The sequence below is a fragment of the Oryzias melastigma genome, linkage group LG19 (assembly GCF_002922805.2).
Source record: "Oryzias melastigma strain HK-1 linkage group LG19, ASM292280v2, whole genome shotgun sequence".
Taxonomy (NCBI): Eukaryota; Metazoa; Chordata; class Actinopteri; order Beloniformes; family Adrianichthyidae; genus Oryzias; species Oryzias melastigma.
The window spans coordinates 24,351,825-24,376,877 of NC_050530.1; the positions used below are offsets into that span (position 1 = coordinate 24,351,825).

At 38.8% G+C, this 25,053-nt stretch overlaps 1 protein-coding gene across 2 annotated transcripts in view; it reads left to right on the top strand.

Moving 5' to 3' along the window:
- Window positions 1–25,053, top strand: part of grid1b (glutamate receptor, ionotropic, delta 1b) — a 458,806-nt gene that overhangs the window by 252,460 nt on the left and 181,293 nt on the right. For both annotated transcript variants that reach the window (XM_024284275.2, XM_024284276.2), the window contains exon 3: window positions 9,090–9,374. In XM_024284275.2, the coding sequence (XP_024140043.1) occupies window positions 9,090–9,374 (285 nt within the window). The remainder of the gene's footprint in view (window positions 1–9,089; window positions 9,375–25,053) is intronic.

The following is a 25,053-nucleotide window of genomic DNA, read 5'->3' on the forward strand; positions in this document are numbered from 1 at the left end:
GTATAACCTGCATAACAACAGATCTGCTGCTTCACTTTGATGGATTTTGTTTTGAAATCAGAGTAACTCAGTTTAAATCTGACGGTAAATCTGTGAAAGTTTGGATTTTTGAAAAACTATTTTCTCAGCTTTAATCCTGAAACACAGAATCTTTACCGGACTGCAACTTTTCAACCGTTAACACGATAATTCCAGCAGATTCTGAAGGAGAAAAGCGGTTCCACGAGCTCCATGAGCCACTTTTCTCTTTCAGAATCTGCTGGAATTATGTTGATCGTGTTGGCAATTAAGAAATGACAGTAACTCAAAGACCAGCGCTCCGATGTTAAACAGTTAAAGACCAACAATCACCAGGACCAGTAGATTCTGTCTGGAATGAGTAACTTTGGAGGGAAAAGCTCTCCTGATCCGATGACTCCAAGCTGAGTTTAGCAGCTGGACTGCCATTATCATGAAGTGAAAGTAAAAAATTAGATCAAAAAGACTTATTTAAAGCACAAAGAAAAACACATGGCTTCTGTCTGATGATGAAAGAACAAAAGAGAAAGTAGCTTCGAGCGAGACTGACTGCAAATGAAGAAAATCAAAGGATCTTTGGAGCAAACAGCATCTAAATATAATGTTGATTCTTACAAATGCAGCTCTCTGCAACGATAGTTTTAGGGGCTTTTTACAAACTTGTGCAGAATATTCTTAAAAAATGTGAAGAGAAGTTTGGTAGATTTAAAGTTAATTTTCTGCATAACTTTATTGACAGGAAATGCTCTGATTTTCCATCGGTTTGCTTGAAGTTTCGTTTGCATTCAATTAGCTGCTACCAGAGATAAAATGAAACAAAAATGAAGAGTTGTTGTGAATCCATGAACGTCTTTGTCTGATGTGGATCGGAGAGGTTGAGGAGGATGAAGGTAGCAGTGATGGAGAGATTCCCTTAAGAAGCAGCACAGAAGTGGAGGATGAAGGAAAACTGGGATGAACACGAGAGACAAGAAAATGCTGAGAGATGGAAAAAGCTGGAGGAGAAGAAGCCTCAGGAGAAGGCCTTCTGAACGCTTCATGGAAGACAAGAAGGTTATCACAGTCAGGCTTTTATGTTCTTTGATCTTACATTTTAGCTATGAAGCTTTAAGAAGTTAAGCGAACAGAATTCGGTTCCGACTCTGAGCGTTTTCTGCCACTGGCCTTCCTTGGGGCAAGAGTTCACACCCTCCCGGGGCAGTATTAGTTCCCTTTAGGGTGAAGAGAATTCTAAATCTCCCAACGCAGAATGACAAAAAACCCCAACGGTAGAGCTGTGGAGAAAGTGAGATTTATCTGATCTTTACAGGACGGATTCTCTTGATGCTTCAGCAGCAGTGATCTAGTATAGTCAAAGACTACTGAAATGAATTCAAACTGCTAGATTTGTAGGATTTGTCTAACGATGATGTTCAGAAATAATGGGATTCAAAGCAGAAAAGGGTCAAAAGGGTCCCACAATTGAAGGGCAGGAAGAAGTCTGGGAAGATTTGGATTTGGCCACAGTGTCATGTGTGAAGGATTAAAGAAGAGGCGAGCAGTCTTCATTTTGTTGATGAAAAATTTTCGTCAACGACAGTTTTCACCCAACGAAAACGAAACAAAAAGTCCCGCTCAGACACCAAAACTTTAACTGAATTGATTGACATTTTCATCAACGAATATAAACGAAGACGACATCCAATCATAACGACTGCTGGTGGAGAAGGGCGGGAGCAAATGCAAAGCCATCCAATCAGAACACAGAGTCCAAGGGCTAGTAGCTCCGCACTAAGAAGTGAAAGAAGCGAGTAGGGTGGTCTTATCGTCCTGAATGACTGCCCCGCATTGTGTAGTTTTGTCTGATGCTGTGTTGTGTTGCTGTCTAGAGAACTCGTTAATAAGAACAGACAACAGACAGACTCGGATCTTTAGATCAACAAGCAGTCACTGGTTTAATCTCCAACTCCATCATGTCTTACATGACAACAACGCCCTCTATTGGCTGGGGTGGTATTACAGTTCACCACACACATGCTGGTCAAGCACATATGGTCACACGCCTCCTGGCAGTGAAAGACTCAGTTTCACTAATAGCAAATGACATGGTACAGCTGACTCCCCAGTGAGAGTTTTGAATGCATTTTTTGCACTTGACTACCTCTTCAATACAAGATTTTTTTTTTTTAATGGTCAGACATTTATTATAAATGGGATGGAATTATGATTTATTTTCTTTGAATGTGTTTTAAGTTGTTGAAGCTGAATTTGCAGAAATGACAAGTATGGAAAGCAAAGTGGAGCAAAATGTTTTAGGTTTTTTTTGTTTGTCTTGTTTTGTTTTTTCACAAAATCTCTGTGTTATTCATATGTTCATACTTAGTAAATTTCATAAAAATGCTTTAGCTTTAATTTATATCTTTGTTGACTAAATATCTACTGTACTTTAGTCGACTAAAATTAATAGAATCAACATGACTAAAGTGCGACTAAAACCAAACCTTATTTTAGTCAAAAGACTATGACTAAAACCAAATTAAATTCTCTGTCAAAATTAACACTGGACAGGTAGTTTTTTTTTTCTGAAATAGATCTTCTCACAAGAACACTTACATGACAGAATCTGCTGACACTCAACCCTTAACTTTTGAAAGAGGAATCAGATGACAGGGAGATGATGTGAAACAGTGGAGATGTGGAACCTTGCTAACTGGTTTGCATGAAGCTATCCATCCGTCTGTCCATCCCTCTGTCCACCCATCCATCCGTCCGTCCATCCGTCCTTTTGGGTTAAGCAAGGCCATACAACCACTCATTCTCATACAGGGGCAATTTAGAGATACCAATGAACTTCTGAAATACCATTTTGGACAGTGGGAAGAAAACTATAGATCCAGAAGAAAACCCACACATGCACAAAGAGAACATGCAAACTAACTTGAACCAGATCTCTCTGTGAGACGAGAGAACCCACCAACCTCTGCACCGATGTGCAGCCGTGGATGAAACTAACATCTTAAAATCTAAATTAGCCCCATAAACCAGGTCCCTCAAGTGCATGTGATGGTTGAAAAGGTCAGAGATTCTTGGGTCACGTGTCCAGCATGTTTGTGTTTGTTGAATATCTCTGACCTTTTCCAGTCTAAATAAGAAATTCGGGGGCTCTCCAATGTGTCAGGAAGTTTTTAATAAACACTTTCAGATCATAGATTACAGATGCAGCGTCATTTCAAACCAGATCATGACTTTAAGGAAGGAGTTGTAAGAGTCTACAGTGGGATAGCTGCTCAGGAAATCTATTGCTCCCAGTCTAACTGTCAATAAAAACACTGACTGTATCTGAGAACTGGGTTGAGTGAGTGTGACGTCACTAGGGTTGGGCACCAAGATTCGATTCCAAGTTGAACTTTTATGATTTACGCGGTTCTACCAAAACCAAAAGCAGCTGCTGCAATCGGTTCCTCTTTTCTGTGTGTAGTTTCATTGAAGTTCTATTTGTCTGAGGACATGTCAATCACTTCTACTCCCTTCAGTATTTTGAAGTTCTAGTCAATTCTTCTGCCTTTCCTGCAATAGTGGGCGGGCTCATATAAGACCGGTAACAAGGCGAGCACGGGAGTGTGCAGCGCTCGGATGTCTGGCTGCATTTCACCTCAGATCACAGAAGTTAGACAGATCGCTTTAGCGTATCAGCAAATCAGGAACTCAGTTTTGGGCACGTGACGTTTCGGTGACCAGGTCAGTGGGTAGAATACTAATCCAATACGATCATTTTATATTCTGTCGCAGCACGGCGGCTCTCTGGCTACAGCCAGCCTGTTGGACTTCAGCGGAGCTCGCCGTGGGGAGCGGGGGCAGCCTGCTCAGGTCTCCTGAACTGTGATATTTTACTTATTTTCGTGGAGAGAATAATAAAAATGATCCCCTATTTTCCCCTTCTTTTGGGTTAATGTGGTACACCCTTCAAACTCAGTCACAGAGACACAGGAACACTGCAGTAGCAGCTGTCATCCAGACACACCCCGAGTGAGATTAAAACCCCACTAACAAGAAAATCTTCAAAGAATTTCTTTCTGTTTTTTGTAGATTCATGTGGAGCTCCTCATAATAAATAAAGCTGATCTCTCAACATTATCTCTGTCTACTATTCATTGTAAGAGTGACATTCACAGACATCCACATGCAGCAGCGGTGTCTAGCTCAGGATCACATGTTTGACAGGCGGCGAGCAGCGAATTCGCCCCACGGTGAAAGAGGGGCGGACCACCGGTTTGCGGCTCGGAGGTCGGGGAGCTCTGATTACATGGGAACAGCCAGCACGCCAAAAAACAACGACACCCTAAACGTCAATTTTTGACGCGGAGGTCTTAACCATGAGTCAATTTGTGATGACATGGGAATGAAAATGTAATTATTTGAGAAGATGTAGACATCATTTTTTATTACTGAAGTACCAAAATTGGCACTGATTGATTAGGAATCAAAACCAAAACCAAAGAACTGCTTTGGCACCGGAACCAAATAAAACTCAATCGTTTCCCAATCCTAGCCATCACCCATAGAGAATGGTTAACTTCCAGCTCCAATCAAATGAAGTCAGTTTAGACGCCATTTTTTTCTTGATGCGGTTGCCGACACGCTGGAGCCAGACAAGGTCGATAAACAGTGATTGGTCCGAATCAGTTAATGTTTTAATGGCAACCAACCTTACCAGTCAGGTGTTAGCTCGTTGGAAATCTACACCCTAGCACACCCATAGCACTGTCAATCAAAGGGTTTGAATTTTTGACCTGAGATCATCTACTGTTATTGAGGCATCTGATTGGTCAGTTTATAAGTTGAATAACTGCAGAAATTATCATTATTTATTTATAAGGAACATGTTTGTTTTTTTTTTAATGTAGAATATTTTTTCTGACAAAGAATGGCTGACTAATAGCTGTTTATTTCTCTATAAAAGTCTAGTTTTTGGCTTTTTGGGGCCAGTGGTTACTTCCTGTTTGGAACACCAGGAAGAATCCCTTAGTCTAGTTCTCATAATCAATCCATAAAACCACAAGGAAGCTGAACAAGGATCCTAAATGTATGAATTAAATTGGGTTCTCATTCAAATGGATCACGCGTTATGCCAACGACACTCTGGTTTTTAATGCACAGCTCGGCCCCAGAGGCCCTAGTCAGACATAGACTGAAGAGCTGACTTCACAAAGGCTGCTCTCAGGGATCACAGCAGATTACTGTGTTTCTGTGAAGTCTTTCAAAAGCTCCATATTGACAAAGATTAAGGAGCACGGAGACGACCATAGGGGAGGCAGATTTTTCTCTGGTTCCAAAGATTTTCATCTCCTGCTGTCTGATAGGAGTCACTCTGTAAGTGTCATTAGAATGCAAGGGGAGTCGCTTCAGCTAAATATTGTGCAGGCTTCATTTAGCACAGATGAAACCATGACTCACTGTGGACTCATAGAGCAAGTGAGTCGGATCGCAGCCCAAATGGTTTGGGCTGGCTGCTGAGTGAGTGAACTCACAAGCCTCTGGCGCCGTCTTCCTGAAGCCCTATTAGAGCCATTCTAGTGTATTATGCTAATTGGTCCTCAATGATTTTAGTGACTGACTGAAAATTGAAGACTAAAGCTGCTTGGCTCATTAAACTTGAGTGTTTTTATCACACAGGGAGACATCGGAAAAAGTTCGTCGGACTTTCTCACTTTCAGAGCTGATGGTTGCAGCAGGAGAAGTGTTGCCAATGTTTAACACTCTCCATGTGTTTGGGAGGCCTTGAAGTGCCAATCAACTAATCACTCAACACAAAAACACATGAAACTTCATGACAATTAAAAAGGCAAAACAATTCATTAAAAACTACAACATGACATTTTAGAAATCAAAACGTTATTACAAAAATCAGAATCTGGGATAGGCAGGTATAATGGGACATCACTGATTGGATGATGATGTTTTAGTTTTGAAGAGAGGGGGAAGCAGACAGATATCTTGCCTGCTCTGTGATAAAGAGTTGATTGAATAATTGATGGTTTTTTCAGTGGCTGTGGCCATAAAGCTTAAAAGAATATAAGATATTTCCACAGTGAATGACTTCTAGTTGGAAACGTGAACAAACTTCATCACCAAACAGTGATGTCCCACTATTCCTACCTTTTCTCATTCTGTTTAATTTTCTAGCATTTCATTTTATTGTTTTCTACTTTTTATTAGGGCTGTGAAAGTTGACGTGTTAACCCACACGATTAATTAAATCACAATTAACGCGTTAACATTAATAAACCACCTCAGCCGTCCTGCTTTGCAGCTGTGAGATCAGCGTAATAAAACTCTAAAAAACTCCGCTGTCTAAAAATAATCTTACCATTTTTAAAATAATTCTGTATTTGAGATTTTATTGAATAAAAGAAATACTATGGCATTTATTTGTAGTTTTGGATAAAAGCGATCTTTTATTTTAATAAAAAAGGCGAGGACGACAGTCAGTCTGGCGGCTGCTACTGATTCTGTCTGAGGGGCAGTGCACTGACGTGGGGGGTGGGGGGGTGTCTTCTGCTATTTGTAATCCAATGAGGATACCGATGGGGACTGTCATCAATTTTCTACAACAAAGAGCATCAGCGTTGTCTAAAAATTCCAGAAACTCCACCGTTCTCCGCCGAAGTCCCTCACACTGCTGTTACAGTCAAGCAGCTGAGAGTGCTGTCATTTCATTCAAAAACATGTAGATTAGTGTGTTGACAGAATTTATTCTTGTTATTTTTATAAAATTGCATCTAAAACTTTCATTCTATGTTGTTAAAACAATTTGTTAAACATTTTTGGGGTTTCCGCAGCAAAATGAATCCCATTTTTTTCTGTGAGTTTTTGGTTAAAAACGTGGTCAATTCTTTAAAAGACGACACCCTGATTACTCATCAAACTTTACTTTTATCATTATATTCCTGACGTCCAGTATTTATGTTTCTGTTCAAATAAACCTTAATATAAAAAAAAGCTACAAAACAATATCAGAAAAATGTTTAAATGTTGAGAATCTCAGTGTGGTTTGCTAAAGTTTTCCTCTCCAACCTGAAGCTGCAGGATGTCTGCAACCAGCCAGCTGTTGTGGAGCCTCATTTTCATCCGTCCTTTTATTTTTTCTCTTTTCCTTGAAGCGAACCCGACTTAGCTCAGCAGGAGTTTTTCCCCTGTCATTTTTACCTCTCCTCAGTGGGAACAGCCTGCTGGCCTTTGGAGCATCTCTTGACCTTTCAGTCCAGATAGATCTTCCCCTTCAGAGAACTTCAGCTTCTAACCACAGATGAAAGGTTTCTAAGTGGTTTGAACTGCAGCTGTCTATTTTCAGACAAGGAGGATAATAATGCAGCACTGATGTGAGGAAACATGAAACTTGTTTTTTAACAGATTGACACATAAATATATTACATCCGTACTTGATAGAATTAAGGATTTACGATAGATGATATACAAATGGGTTTCTATTATATATGGTGAAGTGTGGACAAAAGAATTGATCAGGAGGAGTTTTATCTGTGCAGTTTTTAAAGAGAAACGGAGCTAAAAGTCTCACTCTAATAAAATATATATATATATATATATATATATATGTTTTGGTGGTTTTACCATGTCCTTGTAATATTTACCCGTTGATGGAGAAGACATAAAAAAAAACACAATAAAATTTGAATTTTTGACTATTCCCTTGTTTAAATTGTTTTAAATCAGCTAACATAAGGTTAATTGTTACCTATTTGTTACACTATAAATAGAATTGAAGGGCCTCTATTGTAGCATGCTAGCGAGCTCTTCTGTAGCAAGCTAGCAAGGTCCACTGTCCACCCGGCGGCTGGTGGACATAGCGAGCAGAGCCTACCTACTGAGTGTCCGATTAAGCCAATATGAGTACATGCAGCAGCGCAAGAGCCAAGTAGAGAGAGACCGAGAGACAACATCAACACATAAACCTAAAGAAAATGAGAGACATTAGAAGAGAAGAAAAACTGGAACATTTGACTTTGATTGATAGTATGAAGGAAGAGAATCTGAAGGAAATAGTTTTATATCTTCACAACTAACCTGTAGAATCTTCTGTACCAGAGCAGATCATCACTGACAGAAGAACGATTTCATCCTCAAAGCTGAGACTCTCTAGTCTTTCTTAGTGTTATTGTGAATAAAAGTCTTAATTTATTGGTTCTGCACACTTTCATTTGTATTTTGGGTTGTGGTCGCAGTTTTCTGTTGTTGTTGTCTTCAAATGTGTTCAAAAGGAAAAAAGCTTAAAATGTACAGAGTTAAAAACTGAATAGTTAATAGCTGGTCCTTTTTTAGTTTATTTTGTAAATTTTATCTGGAAGGGATGAATAACAGCATATAAATAATATACACATTATGCAAATAATAACATGTTTACATTAGTTATGAATATTGTGCATAATCCTACATAGTGTTGATAATAAATTAAATAGCAAAAACAACCTAAAAATGCATTTGGTAGCAGAAAGAGTTTACAGTGAACCAAAGAACTGAATCTCTGAGAAGAGACAGAATTCATCACTACTGTGGAGGGAAACAAGGAAAGACTTGTTTTTACTTTGTCTGAAAGTTTTGAAGGATTCTAAGAAAAAAGCAAAAAAAAAGAAAGAAAGAGGAAAATAAATAAAACAGATTATTTAGAAGTTTTTTTTACATTCTTTAATGATAATAAAGGTACAATATTTTGAAGAGATATACTTTAACTTGAGCAAATTGATTAATGATACTAATGATATTTGCCACAGAAATATTTCAGGGGGGGGTGTGAAAGGATAAATCCTTCATGGGGGGGATAAAGATTGAGAATCACTGTTATACAGTGAGTAGTAAGAAATTCAGACAGTCGACGTCCTAGAAAATGACTCTGGTTTTTTGATTGTGTCCAAAAGTGGAATAACCATAAGTCCACATAGAAAGACTCTGAAGATAGATGTTCAAAGTAGGTCTTTACATTTCTGGATCAGGTTTAATCGAAGGGGTTAAACTACAGCCTGTCAGATTCTAGATTGACAGATTCTTGACTGAAGTTCGTTCTCCTTTCTCTCCTGCAGCCTGTGAACTGATGAACCAGGGCATCTTGGCGCTGGTCACCTCAACCGGCTGTGCATCGGCCAGCGCGCTGCAGTCTCTGACGGACGCCATGCACATCCCGCACCTCTTCATCCAGAGGAACAGCGAGGGATCTCCGAGGACGGCCTGCCAGTTCAACCCCAGCCCAGGAGGGCAGCGCTACACGCTGGCGGCCCGACCCCCCGTCCGCCTAAACGACGTGATGCTGATGCTGGTGGAGGAGCTGGGCTGGCAGAAGTTCATCGTGTTTTATGACATCGAGTACGGTCAGTGATCTCCTCATTTCAGAGAAAACCTATCAAGAAGAGCTGCACATCAGTGTGATGCCTCTTTTCTGCATTTCTGAATCTCTTGGAATTATGTTAATTGCGTTAACGGTTGAAGAGTCATGGTGGTCGTAAGACTGACATCTCTGGAGCTAAAGAGCCGGTGTTAATAAGTTCACGCTAAACCAGATCTGGTGTTCTTGGTACTGTAAGGTCGACGGTTTTTACAGGGAGATGAGTTAATGAAAAACATCTCTGCATCAATCCTGTAAAGACTAGAGCTGAGTTTGACAGACTTCCAAGTTTATGATTTGATTTAACTCTGTTAAGACATTACATCTGTCAATACAAACTGACCGAAAATCTTTTTTTTTCCTTTTTGGAATCAAGTTTTTTTAACCTTTGCTGAAATCAAGAAAAAGAGTTGTAATATCATTTTTGTTAAAGATATGGAAAAGTATTAAGTTTGATATATTGCTTGATTTTGTTGTTCACAGCAATGTTGGTTTTAAAATGCAAAAATATTGAGTTTTCAGGGGAAAAAAGCCTATTCACCCACTTCCTCAAATTCCAAGCACACATGTGTAAGTGTATTATAAATACTTAATTATTAGCTAATTTTGCGTTCCTTCATAAAAGGAAGTAGTCATTTAAAATAAGAATTCACCATAAAGTTTTGAATGTTAGAAAAACTGTTTTTGTGATTTGATGGAAGCAGCCATTTTGAAATGAGCCCTTCTACTGCCCCTAGTGGAATGATGATGAACTTCAGGTCTGAAGCCGTGGACCAAGTTACAGACAATGACTTTATCTAAACCTTGGGTCATTCTAACGAGACTGGGCTCTCACAAATGCAGATTTCAAATATGATTTAAATAATTAATTAGGATGAAACTAGGATAGAATGTTTTGAGTCATAAAAGCTGTTTTTTTTTTGATGAATGATCTAAGCCAGAGATCTGAAATCTCAGGCTCCTGAGCCACTTGTGGCTCTTTGTAGAGATACGATAAAAAAAATGAACAAATATTGAGTTTATTGTTTTTTTAAGTTTATATCAAGTATGTTGATAAAAGGATGTTGATAGTTGCTGTTCTGAGGCAAATTTCTTAAAGATTATATGTTTGTATTTATATGTGCAGTTAAAATAAGAATAAAAAACAATTACTCTCTTTAAGTTACGTTGATATTTGACAGTCAACGATAGAAAACATTTAACTTTCTTGCATTTTAATTCAGGAAAACATTATTTTATTTTGAACTTGCATGTTCTGCTGTCAGAAAGACAAAAACAGTTAGAATTGTTTTATGGTTTACAGAAAAAACATAAAATTGCCATAAGATAATTTTTGTAAATATTTAAGCTCAATATTATAAAGGAATGGCTTAATGGCTACAAATATAAATAATTAAAAAAATGCATATTATTTGGGGACTTTCTGGCTCTCGTTTGGTTTTGATCAAGAATAAACGGACCTAAATGGCTCTTTTAGAGCTAAAGCTCGCAGACATGAGCTAATGATACATTCTTGTAATAAAAAGTTTTCTTCTTTCAAGCAACAACTTTTCCCTTTGATGCGTCCATCCCCCAAAAAATGTTGGTTTATGATTAAATATAACATGATCATCCTAAAGACAGATGGAATGATTCTGCAGGTTTTCTGGAGCATCAGTGTTTCCTTAAAGTTTCAAGACGTCCGTTCAAAAATGCTGACCCGCGCTGCATCCTAATCAAATCACATTAGCCTTTATGGATTTTTGAGTGGAATCAATATGGGATGGTGGCAATTACAATGTAAGGATACAGACAGATGCAGGTTTTTCGGCTCTCACGCGCTATTATCCCGGATGATTTAGAGTAAGTGGAATCCTTGATGATGGTCAGCTTCAGACGGAGGCCGCCGCTCCGCTTCTGCTCGCGCTGCTGCATTTAAAGCTAATCGTTTTGTCAAACCTGTTGGGTTTGTGTCATGTCAGGTTTCTTTGCTTCTGCCTCAGTGGATTCATGTCCCTGGATGAAGTGTGTTTTTTTTTGCTGCAGTGCACAGATTGTTAATTGATCATTCAGCGACTGCGTCCGGCCCAACAGAGCCGTATTTTTCTTCATCCTTGCCTCAAGGAGAACTAATCAGTGTTGGTGCATGAAAAATGTGAACATGAGATGCAGTACAAGCGCAATTACTCTCCAACATGGATGCCGTTTCTCTGCCTTCATTATCAGGACTCCTGCTTAGCTGCCATCAGCTGGTTTCACCTGTAATGGTTTGTTGCAGCTTCAGGTCTCCCCACTTATTGATTCTTACCTCCTGCTGGCTCCTCCATTTCTCTCAGAGGGGCAGAAGATCACGTAATGCAATGTAGTTATTGTTCATTTGCAGTTAGATTGCTGTGCAGCGCAAAGCTGCCCGCACCTTTCTTGTAATGAGCAGGCAGTAAACAACCATTAATGATATTTCTGCCTGTTTATACCATTACTATTTTATAGCCCCGCAGATCAGAGCGAAGCTCTGCAAGCGAGGCCTCATAATCGCTGATCCCCTGTAAGGAGGCGACCTCGGTCATGTTTTCATTACAGTGTCTTTGCTCTTTGGAGCGTTTTGGTCGGTCTCAGAATCACATGCTGACACTGGTCACTCCAGGAGAGTTGGGTAGGATTTTAAATCTGATCCTCTGTGATCATGCAGCTAAACTCACTTACATAATGGCATGTTGGAGGACAAAACTAACTAATTGCTGCATAAATGTAAAACAATGACCTGGACTGAGCGACCCTTTTCCTTGGTGATCCAAACAGGAAGTACCAGCTGGTTCCAAGAAGCAGAAATCCTACAGATTTCTATTGTGAAATAAACACCAATTACATTCTGTTTGTTAGAATTACCACTCTACCTTTTTTAACATGTCTCTGATGAGCAATCTATTGCAAGTTTTTCAAGTTCAAGTATGGACACAGAGGTGAAGTGGTTAGCGTTCTAACAGCAAGAGCCCCTCCCCCCCGACCTACGATGTAGTTCAAGCACCGCGGTGCTCTGCCGTGCAGTGACCATTTTGACGTCTAGTCTATTTTTTGACCTCTAATGACCTCTCTTATCTTTACTTGGATGCCTTTTTTGGACATATCCTATTTTCAAACTAAAGTAGTTCTGGAATTTTATTTCTAATTTTGATCATTCAGAAAAGCTCCCATTTTGGACTTGGAACAGCAGCATTATCTTCCACGTGAGAGCTTCCTAATGAGTCTAAATTATGAAACATAGCTGCAAAACCGTGAGATGAATCAGTTCCACACCTTTTATTAAATCCCAAAGAAAGTAAATGACCTCTCAGAATGTTCTCATTTATCTGCCTGAAGAAGCTAGCAAACATTTTTTTCCAAAGAGTAAATTAGAATGTTTTTTTGTGGGATCTTCTTAAATAAGAGAAAAGATGTTTTTGATGTTTTTGATATTTTTCGCAGAATTGCAACTACACATTCAATTTTACTTGGAAAATCTGCATTATGTAGATGTTTTGATTGAGTTGCACATCCCCTTTAAAGTGTTGTGTTCTCTTGAAAACCGAGTGTAAATGAAGCTGTTTAGACCTCTTCAAGCTCTTTCAGAGGTTTTTTTAGATCATCTATTCCTGTGAAGGCAAAAACAAAAACTCCACGTTATCAATTTGCTGACAGGTATAAGGACAGTTTTTACAGCACAGCTCACAAAACTCAGTGGTAAATGTCCAGATCAAAATAAGTCTTTGCATATAAACACTAAAAATCCTAAATCTGTCTTTTGATTAGTGCTGCCACAAGTGATTATTTTATTAGTCGACTAATCATCGATTATTTTTTTCTGATTAGTCGACTAATTGGGTCATTTGCAAACTGGATGTAAAGCACACATCTTAACCATCAACAGCTTTAAACTAACTAAAGCTGAATGTGGCCGCTGAATATGCTAGTGCTGATAGCTAAAGATGCTAAAATTGATGGTTGAAATAGCTGAAGCTGATATGATAGCTGAAAATGCTGAGGCTGATAGTAAGTAAGTTTTATTTATATAGCATCTTTCACGGACAAAAGTCACAAGCTGATAGCTAAAAACACTGAAGGTGATAGCTGAAAATGCTGAAGCTAAAATTGCTGAAGCTGATAGACAACTAAAATATTAGTTAAATGCCAAATTAGCCTAAAAGACTCAAAAAAGAAGAAATTAGCCAAAACAGCCAGCATACAGCTGAAATATTAGCTAAACTCCAAAATAGCCTAAAAAACCTTAATAAATGCCACAATAGTCCATAAAGCTAGCAGAATGCTATTATAAGTTTCGTCTTTACTCCACTCTGACTCCATATAATATAAAGTAAGGACTAATCAACTATTAAATTAGTTGTCGACTATTTTAATAGTTGATTAGCCCTACTCTCTGTTATAAATGACTGATGGCGTTTGCTGGTCGTAGCTTTTGCTGCACCCTCTGACAGTATCAGATTCTTGTCCTTGGTCAACTATTAAATTAGTTGTCGACTATTTTAATAGTTGATTAGCCCTACTCTCTGTTATAAATGACTGATGGCGTTTGCTGGTCATGGCTTTTGTTGCACCCTCTGACAGTATCAGATTCTTGTCCTTGGTCCTTTTTGTTCTTTTCTTTTTTTGTCGGAAATACTTCACAAATAAAATGGAAAAAAATCAAAAATTAAATTAAAATCTGTCTTCAAACTAATGTCTTCTCCCCATCTGCCAAAAACGAGAGCAATCAAAGCAAAAAGGACCATAAAGTGCCCTGCAGTTAGACCTCTAAACCTCAAGACATAAAAAAATCATTTTACATTCATTAGATAACATTAGGAAGTTGTTATAACCCAGTTCATACCAGTTTAGTGACCAACATGTTTAATGGAAGAGATTTTATTCTTTTGTGTTGTGAAGTATTTAATTAAGGAGAGATATTTTAAATGTGGATAAAGATGTATTTGTGATAAAGAAAGATGTGGATGAAATGAATCCATAATCTTTTGTGTTTAGACTTCAAGCTGATGGGATGAACTGTGACCATAGATGAAGAAATCTCCCACAAAAAAATAATGGAATGTCTTTCTTGGAGGACAACCTTTAGTAAAAGAGATGAAGACATGTGAATAATCAGTAAACAATATGATAAAATGTATGGTATAGAATGATTTGGCAGACTTGGATGATCCATGGCTTTATGTATCAGGGAACAATGATTTTTAAACGTTCTAACTTGCAGCTTGTTGTAAGGCACCCTGATAGTGCAGATATATTACATGTTGTTAAAATTGTAAAAAAAAAAAAAAAAAAAATTTTTTTCATTCCACCATCTAAACAACAGCTTAGACTGAGAAAAGAGTAGAATATCTGATGGACTGCACAGAAGACTGGGAAATTCCCGATTGGAAAACAACACGTTTGTAATCATGACATTTAAGCCAGACCCTCGTTCTCTCCCTCCCTTTAAATGCAGCCTTCCAAGTAAAATGATCTTTAAATTCGGACATTACTAACCCTTGATGACCTCATCAATTGTCTCTGGTCATCTATGTTAGCTGCCAGCTTTTGTAAAATACATAACAACATCCCTTTTATAACTTTAAAAAGTCCTGCTAAAACAGAAAGTCAATACTTACATTAAATGTGAACGTCACTGCTTCAGAGCACACCCATGTGAAGAAATGCAGATCAGCCTGCTGGCGAAGGCATGCTCAGTCATAAGTTTCTACATGTTACCCTTAAAAATAAGGTGTTACGTCCTGCTGCTACTGCTGGACCTTTTTCCATCCAGTCTGCTCACTTGATAGGTGTGGCCAATGAGCCTTAATTGACTATTTAGGACAGGCAGGAAGCAGAGCAGCAGGCTGAGGAGCTGGCTGGGTTTTAGTTGGTGTGGTGCTGTTTTTTTAGTTCTCTCTTTGTCCTCAGCAGTCTTACACTGCCTGGTTTTGTTATTTTAGTTTGGGGTTGAACAAGGTTCCAATTCTCTTTGTTTTGCCTATTTGTTTTTAACCCAGCACACTGCTTGGTTTTTCCTTTTGCTTTTCAGGACACAGTTTCTTTGTTTCCCTTATTAAATAAACTGGGCCCCTTTTTCTCACTGGTGTCCAGTTTATGGTCCCAGTTTTGGTTTTCTTGAGCCAGGTCTGCCCATTGGGGCCGTAACATAAGTTTGGACACCGCTAAGGCTCTAAATGCCCCTACAATAGAAGGGGTAGGAAGAAGCTGTAGGGGTAGGGGGAGAATCCATATTTGGACTATAGTTATAGACTCCAAAGTATTGATTGACAATTAATAAATATTGATCCAAAGATCCATGGTATCAAACACATCCCTGAAAAAAGCAACTACAGATTTCCTCATTAATCTGTCAAAAGAGTATGTGGAATTTATGTGGAAGATTTGCTGCCGGCAAATCGTCTAGAATGCGGATAAACAATCATTCATGAATCTAAAATACGATGATGATTGACTGAGAGGAAGGCAGGCTGTTAATCCATTGGTTCAAAGTGAAAACCTAATTAATAGTGGTGTGTAGAGTGATGTAACAACCCAGTACACCTGGAAGTGAACCAGATCTTCCTTATTGAAATTGTGCCAAAGTGACATTTATTACACTTATTAAATTTACAGCACAAATACACAAACACAACATTTGGTGTGTTTAAACTTATCTAGGCTGTATTTTATTAATTGTTTTCTTTGTAGAAAGTGTCGCAAACTCACTTAAGGGAGTTCAGGGGCTCGGTCAGTCGAGATGGGCACAGAGTGTGTCAGTAACGGATGTTTTCCTCGGCCCTTAGTTTAGTTTCTTTTGTATTTAGGACTTTAACGATTCCCAACAACTCTCCACCTCTTATTGGTTTTCCAGTCAAACTTAATTTTCTCCACAGTGGGCAGATCCAGTTTGTTTAGCCATGCATTTCAATGGCTGGATGTGTTTTTTTGGGACCTAATCAAGCAACTTCATTGATCGTGGATCTGTCGCTGTCTTGTTGACTTCTCTAATTTTCATGGTTCTGGGACCTCTTGTTCATTCAATTCATTACTGGGTTAAAAAGCATTTCACCAAACTTTGAGCTTTTTATTGGTCAATTCCTTCATTTTACACATGAATGGACTGTATTATTCAGAAACCCAATCTCATTTTGACTCCCGAGCTAGAACTGAAGCAAAGTATGAGAAAATAAAACAGCTTTTGGTTTTACTCAGTTAAGAACTTTATAATTTGAAAGAAGTAGAAAGTCCAAAGATAAGTATCCTGTCATTACTACAGCATGCATATACATAGAGAGAAATAAGATTGTATTTCTCTTTAAACCCTTGTTCAGACATACGACACATACAGTTGATATATGCACAAATAAAATAAATATATTTTAAAACATAAATACATTTATTCAAAGATAAATAGAAAAAGGCATGTTGTTCTAAAATGTGCAATGTTGCAGATATTAAAGCAGCTCTGAAAACAGATTCACTACAGTCATCCCCATCCTTTCCCGCTTTATCTTCATCCAATCTTCCTCACCTCACGTGATGAGCAGGGCCATTATAACTGCGGGCCCAGTGAAAGGCCCATTTATTCAGATTAGAGGTGGACCGCGGAGGTGCACCAGGAGCAGATGGGCTCCTGCGTTTGCCTGTCTGGCTGCTTAGACCATCCGAACTGTCACTCGGCAGTGATGATGATTAAAGAAACTCTTCAGCTCCTCATCTTCATTCTTCCATTGCTCAGTGACCCTCTGTGCTCCATTTTAGGTGTAATAAGTAGGTTGTTTGCGTCCTCGTTGTTTGTAAAATCCTTTTTTGCGAGTTCAGAAAGATATAAATAGTTATTTGGTTAGAGGGTGTTGAACTTAAATGTTTTTCTGATATGATATTGCTGTTTTTGGTCATGTATTAAATTGTCATTCAGTCTCACTAGGTTCATGTTGATGATCATCCATAGCTATTTTCTTTACTGTAAGTTACTGGGGCCATACTTATTTGTGTCTTGGTGGGGCCACTCGTCTTTTTGTGTCTTGTTCCTGACGAGGATCGTCGGGGCCACTCCTCTTCAAGTGTCTTGTTCCTGACAAAGATTGTTGGGGCCACTCCTCTTCATGTATCCGTTCTTGAAGAGGGTACTCAGTGCCACTCTTCTTGATGTGTTCGTGTCAGTTCCTAAGGAAGGTTTCTGGGGCCACTCCTCTTCATGTGTCTCTTCTTGAAGAGGATAGTCGGAGTCACACCTCTTCAGGTGTCTTGTTCCTAAGGAAGGTTGTTGGGGCCACTCCTCTTCATGTGTCTGTTCTTGAAAAGGTGACTCAGGGCCATTTTTTTATGTGTATATTGTTCCTGAAGTGGGTCATTGCGGCCACTCCTCTTCATGCATCTGTTTCTAAAGAAAGTTTGTGGGGTCCTTTCTCTTCCTGTGTCTGTTCTCAAAGAGGGTACTTGCAGCCACTCCTCTCTTCCTGACAAGGATCGTCAGAGCCACTCCTCTTTATATGTCTTGTTCCTGACGAGGGTTTGATTCAGTTTAATCCAGTTTTATTTACATAGCCCAATATCTCAATGCAATCATCTCAGTGATAACTGATAACTGTACAAAGACATAAAGTCAGTCAGAAAATGTAAACAAGGTGGTTGCTAAACTAACGTAGTTAACCTGGCATCCCTGCCCTTAGACCCTCCTTCTCGGGTTGTCAGAGCCACTCCTCTTCATGTGTCTTGTTCCTGACAAGGGTCGTCGGGGCCACTCATCTTCACATGTCTTGTCACTTCACAGTTGTTTTACTGTGTTTGGACGTCTGGAATCTTCCCACTTAGGGAGGGGGTTCTGTGAGAATTTTGTTTTTTTGTTACAGTTGGTCACTGTAGTGCCATTAGTTTGTCCCCTTTTTTCTTTCTCCGTGGGCTTTGTCACATTTACATTTATTTATTAAAGGTGGAAGTTTCTGCCACCTCAGTCTGGTCTCCTGTATTTTTGGGTCCTACACCTCCAGCCCCTGACAGTTTCTGCCATGAAGCTGTTATGGTTAGTTTCTGCAGGGAGTTTATTCAGTCTTATTGGTCTAACAAAGGTCACAGAAGGTTTTTTTCTTCCCGGCGGCCTCTCAATAATTTTACTGTGCTCAGAAAGTTTCTCCTCTGGCTCTCTTGCTGTGTCCCCCATACCCGCTTTAAATTTATGTTCTCTTCCTTCCTGCCCTTCAGCTTATTGAATCTGCCTTACCCTGTTTCTGCCACGCTTGCTGTTCAAATAAAAATTGTTCGGAACTTGTCGAATTTGATACTCGAGTGACTAAGGGGCACAAAGTCTCATTAAGCTAAACTGGTGTCTAAAAAGTCCTGAAAGCATTTTACATAACACACAGCTACACAGCCTGGAGCTCATGATGGAATTAAACTGATGTTTCTTCATGTCCACCTGAGAACCATCTCTGCATGTGCCGAAACGGCTAAAACCAATTCCAGCAAAACCAAATCTTCGGGAGAGCGTTTGCAGGAGCGGGACATTTCTTTCATATTCCTCTGGTTTTCAGTGACAACTTTCTGTGTGACAGTTTTCTGAAGACATTTCACTAGTCATGTCTGCTAACTGTATATATGTTAAGCATGACAATGTGATGTGACCAAAAACCTATTCCTTCGTGATATTTAAACCAAAGTTACGTTTATAAATTTCAGCTTTATAGACTTTTTACACCCTATTTCATCTGTACTTGCTTAAGGAGGTTTTTGGTAATTAAATAAAAAAGAATGGGGTGTGTTCTTAGCCTGAAAGCAGTAGTGGTAGAGTTCCCAGTGTGCTGTCCCGTCAGGATGAGGTGAAGTTTTGTGGTTTGGCTCCACCAGCTGTTGTTGGGACAGAAACGCACATGGACTGAAGTGTGGATGCTGTTAACACAGATGGTGACACAGCAGTAACTTCACTTTGTTTGGATCTGACAGTAAGATGAACAGGAGATGTCAGAGGTGACCTTTGGCCCATCCTACACCTGAACTGAGCCGAGCTGTCAGGATGAGAAGACAGAAAAGTTTCTCACTGTTCTTTTCAAAATACCCCCTGAAAGCTCTGCAGTTATGCTCGGACAAGCTTTTGTGATTTTCCCCATTAAAGTTTGGACAGTTTTACTTTTTCTCCCTCTGTAAAGTAGAAAGGATCAAATAGATTTTTGTGTTTTTCTCACTCTCGTATGAGCGCAGGATTGCTTCCTGGCCTTCTGTGAAGGCATGATACGGTTGTTGGCTTTTTAGCTTCACTGAGCATGACGTAGCAGGTTAGCGCATGGCCCAGAAACTCTCTAGAAAACCGCTTTTTTCATCAACACCCAGTCTGAGACAGCTGTCAGCTGCAGCAGAGCGCTGTGCAGGAGAAAAAAATACATACTGACATGTCAGCTTTCTTTTTATTTGCTCAGCTGTAGTTTCCAGTTATCTAGAGACCTTCTCAGCATGAGAAACAAAAGAAAATTGTGAGACTAAGGGATCACATTACATGCTATAATAGGGTATATTCTGCATAATTAGAGCCTTTTCATGGTGACGTCAGACAAAATGGCAACAAGGCCAAAATAGCAAAAAGTGTTTGCATTTAGTACTGCAAACTGACAGCTGAACACTGTTTGACACGATTTTACATAAATAATAAAAGGTAACCGCACCAATTTCAACAGAAAAATGTTCAATATTTATTTTATGAATGTCCTCAGAACTTTATTTTCATTTCCTGTTGTTCATAAATCTAAATACAAATTTGAATAATCTTCAATATTGGATGTTTTATTGAAAATATCAGCCTTTCATTTGAGCAGATATTATTCTAACTGGTTCTATTTTGACTGATGTTATTTCCACGTATTTTAAGTGTGATCAGCACAAAACTGATAGAAATTCATGTTGTCCACATTTAATACCTGCAGCAAAGACGCACATCGCTGCATTGCCCGTACACATTTTAATCACTCCCCAGGCTACATTTACTTATTCTACAGGATATTTTAAGAGATAATTAAAAAAACAGGAATGGTTTGACTCAGTGGAAATGTCCAGAGCACCTACCGAGACACATATTTTCAGCTTTCAAAATAAGAGCGGCCAAGTTAAAAAAATAAAAATAAAAATTAATCTCTGGGTGAACATATTTTAAAACATTACATGCAAATAGTCACTTTCATGTTTTTTTCCAACAGTTTCAATTAATTTGATCATTTTTTACTTTTATTTTCCCACAGATCAGACACAGTTATGATCAAAAACAAAGAGGAGTGATGTTAGAACCACAGCTGAGCTAACAGCAGCTCACTGACCGCAGTAGAAAACATTACAACAGGAAGAAGTTTGACTTTAATGTCTGACACGCTGGAATTGTCTGACTTTTACTGTGTTTACGAGGATTATGTGAGAACGGAAAATTTAGTGAACTTTTAACTGATCAGAAAAGATCTTCTGCAGCTCCACGTCTCAAAGCTAATGCTAATGTTAGCGTTAGCACAGATTAAAAAAATAAAATCATAATTACCTTCATAATCAAACAAGCAGCATTCAATGAAGTTCTTGTAACCTTCGTCTAACTTTAACCGGGTTATAAGAGAGAAATAATCCACGACTCGTTTAATATCATCCAGAGGAATTTAGAGAAACAGCTGAGCTGCAGTTCTGACTGCAGACAGGATTACTGACATTTGTACTCTGATTTATGGGGCGGCCGTGGTGCAGTGGTAGGGCGGTCGACTCCTGATCAGAAGTGAGCGGGTTCGATTCCCGCTTTGCCCACCCATGTGTCGAAGTGTCCTTGGGCAAGACACTGAACCCCGAATATCCTCTGGTGGGAGGTTGGCACCAGTGTTCGGCAGCGGAGCCACCACCAGTGTGTGAATGTGTGAATGGGTCTGTGACTGTGGAGCGCTTTGGGTCCTCGAAGGAGGGTAGAAAGCGCTATACAAGTATACGCCATTTACCATTTATGAACGATCTAAGATGAGGAAACAAATACAACCATGTAGGACATTTATACAATAAATAATGTACACGTTTCAGTTACAATTGGTTAGGTTACCTTTTAATTATTTATGTAAATCTGTTTTAAGCAGCATTCAGCTGTCAGCTTTGCTGTTCTAAACAACAGACACTGAAAGCAAATCTCAACATGGCCGATGTGTGACGTCACGTGAAAAGGGTCTCTCCCCTTTTTTTGTTAAACAAGGAAGTATTTTGTTTCTTCACTTTTATTCTCATAAACAGAACATCTCTTTCAGACTCCAATCTTCTGCACTCTTTCCGTACCAGAAACGGACTTGAACACCAACATGGTAGCGTGCCTGCTCAGCAGCTCCGTGCAGTCTGGGGACCTTGGTTTCCTCATTTAAGAACATTGACTGTATAAAATAACTGAGTGGCCCCTCCAACTCGCATTCCAAACAGGAAGTACTTGCTGGCTCCAGGAAGCAGAAATCAGCAGGTGGAGTACAACTCCAACATGGAGAAGAAGAAATATTATCACTTTTTTTCAATACAACAATACAAACTTCCTCTAAATGTATTCCTATTTTTATATTTTTCCTTAAAAGACTCATGTGGGACAGCAAGTCATCAAAGCGGCTCACAGAGAGACAGAAGTACTGCTGAAAGCAGCCGTGATACAGACACTCCTGGTGTAGATGGTGAAGTTCATTGTGCTGAGAGGATCTCCGAATGATCTCATGAACCCAGACCTGGAGATGTGATTACTGATGCTTTTGAAGAACTCTGAACATCATCAGTGTTTTCAATGTATTGTAAAGGAGATTTACCAGCGGTGTCAAACTCAATCGCACAGGTGGCCAAAATCCAAAACACACCTTAGGTCGCGGACTAAACAGGAGAAACATTTATTGAACACTAAAACTACTTTTTCAAAACTTTAAAACTTTAACTTTTTAACATATAACTAGATATATAGCATTACCTGTAATAATGCTAGTGTGAATGCTGTAAACTGAATTTGGCAACTGAACATACTAGTGCTGATAGATGAAGATGCTGAAAATGATAGCTGAAAACACCAGCGCTGATAGCTGAAAGCGCTGAAACTAATGACCAGCTAAAATACTGACTAAATGCCAAATTAGCCTGGAAAAAAACAAAAAAAAACTTAGGTTAGGAAAAACAGCTAGCATGTAGCTGAAATATTAGCTAAACTTCAAAATTCCCTAAAAAAATCGTAGTAAATGCCAAAATAGTCCAAAAAACTAGCAGAATTCCAATTTGTAAAACTATAACTTTTTAACATAATAATGAATAATAAAAAGACAGAAGTATTATTCCATATTAAAGCAACTTAAACCTGAAATAACTTTCAATATTTTACTTTTCATAAAAATATATTTTGTCAAAATTATACAAGTTAGAAATGAACGTTACTAACAATAAAATAAAATGATCTGGTGGGCCGGATTCGGCCCCCGGGCCTTAACTTCGACACATGTGAGATATACAGTCAATGCTTCCACTAAAAACTTTGGACAGTAGCTCCTCCCACCCGCAGTAGGAGCACTTGACATGCGTAAAGGTGGCAGATGCAAATTTGATGTGTTTTTTAATTATTTCATCATTCATCCAAGTGGCTTCATGAGTGATGTATCGCTTCAAGAAAGAAGATTTAATTTCAGATGCCATGACTCAGCCTTAGCACAACCTCTCTTGGCTGAACGAGAACCCTCGTCGACCTTCTATTTTTAGCTCATTCATAGATCCACTGACCTGCATGTACTGCAGACATTTAAAACGGTCTTGGACCAGTTTGACCCTTCAGGCAAGCACCCGTCCTCATTATATCACACGCGGTCAGTATGAAAACCCAATTCCTGCGTCCATGTGATAAGAAGGAAAAGTGCTGATGAATGCTGGGAGCAGAGGTTCGGTCAGTCTGCTGTCAGACACCATGTTGAAACCATCTGGAGCCCATCATCCTGCAGAGGAGAGCGTTTTCCACAGCTGCATTCATTTCATCGATATCAGTCATACGGCTGTGGCTCTGAGTGACTGACACGCTGTCGGCTGGATTTGACCAGCTGTCACAGGAGATTAGACAAACCACAACTCTCCAGATTAAAACACCCGGATTGTCTAAAAAATCTGATTAATGCAGAAAATAGAAAAAAAGCTGAACATTTAGTTAGATCCTGAGATGCTTTGGGGGATGTTGCTGTTGGAGCCTCCTCCCTCTTAATTCAGAACGTGCCCCTTCTTTTCCAGTGTGTTTTTGTCAGAAGCGTTCTGTTCTTTCATGGTGATAATCAAACACAGCTGTGTTTCAGTTCTGATCCATTAACGGACTAATCCAGTTACCTGGAGCTCCACTCATCGAGGCCTCTAAACACAAAGGAGCAATAGAATCTGATGGAAATATGGCTACGCACATCCTAACGCAGTCCTCATTATTTGATTAAATAGATGCACTCTTCCAGGACTGAGTTGGTTTGTGCCATCCTGTTGTGGTTAATGGTTGAACTGCAGCTGGCTCCAGTTTACTGTCCTCAGTCCTAAACCTTGATGAAGTCTTGATAAGCAGCTCAGATTGTTCTGTTCCGTTTGTTTGATTCCTTCATGAAGATTACCATCTTTCATTAACATATTCAATACACAACATATGTCCTTATATCTTCATGGTAGGAAAGGATAAGTGGAAAGTCATATTTTATTTCTGCCGCCATATCAAATCGTGAAGACCCAGTCCAATGGAAATGGTGTTTTTAACATGTTCTTGTGGCATTTTTCTCATGATGGAGAACATGTATGAAGAAAATAATCTTTAAATTGCATTTTTAAGTATATCCTTATTCAAATTGTTGTGAGCACAAATCCTCTGCTCCGCTCCATTCTGATGCATCCACTTGCTTTCCTCATCTGAGCTGGATGAAAACTGGACGGCTGGATGGATCCAACATTGCTACCAATTTTGTTGCACCGCTAATGTTAAGGTGCATTCACACCAAACGTGATTCACGGGGCGGAGGAAAAGGAAGGATGTGGGGTTAGGTGATCTGAAGTCCTTCAGCTATATATATGTACATATATATATGTATATATATATATATATATATATATATATTAAGTTTACAAATATGTTCTTCAATAAAACTTTATTGGAATGACTTTTCTCAACTTTCTGTTGCAGTAAAAACCAATAACTTTTTTTAAGCTCTCTGTCACCTTCAGTTTAGTTTTAACTTAGCAATAAAGTTTGCTTCTTTTTCCACTAAATCTCTGAATTTTAACAGTCTAGACTAAACAAAGTGTTTACATGTTCCCTGGATCCAACTTGAATGTATTATTTAAATGATTGTGCAGTAAGCCCAACAGCATTAAACTGGTTTTATTTGTATAGCCTGACACTTCAACACGACACGTAAAATAAGGATATAAAACTGAACAGAAAACCATAAATAATTCTTAACATTATTCAAAGCAAATATAGTTTTAACCACTTTACTTTTAATATTTGATATATGAGGTTTCAAGAGAAATTGTCATCAAAAATTACCCTCAGGAATCTAAACTCAGATATTTTTTCTTCTATCAAAAGACAGTTTTATTTCCTTCCGTTTTTATTAGCATAAAAACATTTTATGACAGAAAAAAAAATGTTTTCAACCAATAAAAGCGTTACTTTTATTGTGGTGCGACCGTATATTAAACTGCGGGGTTGTTATTTTCCT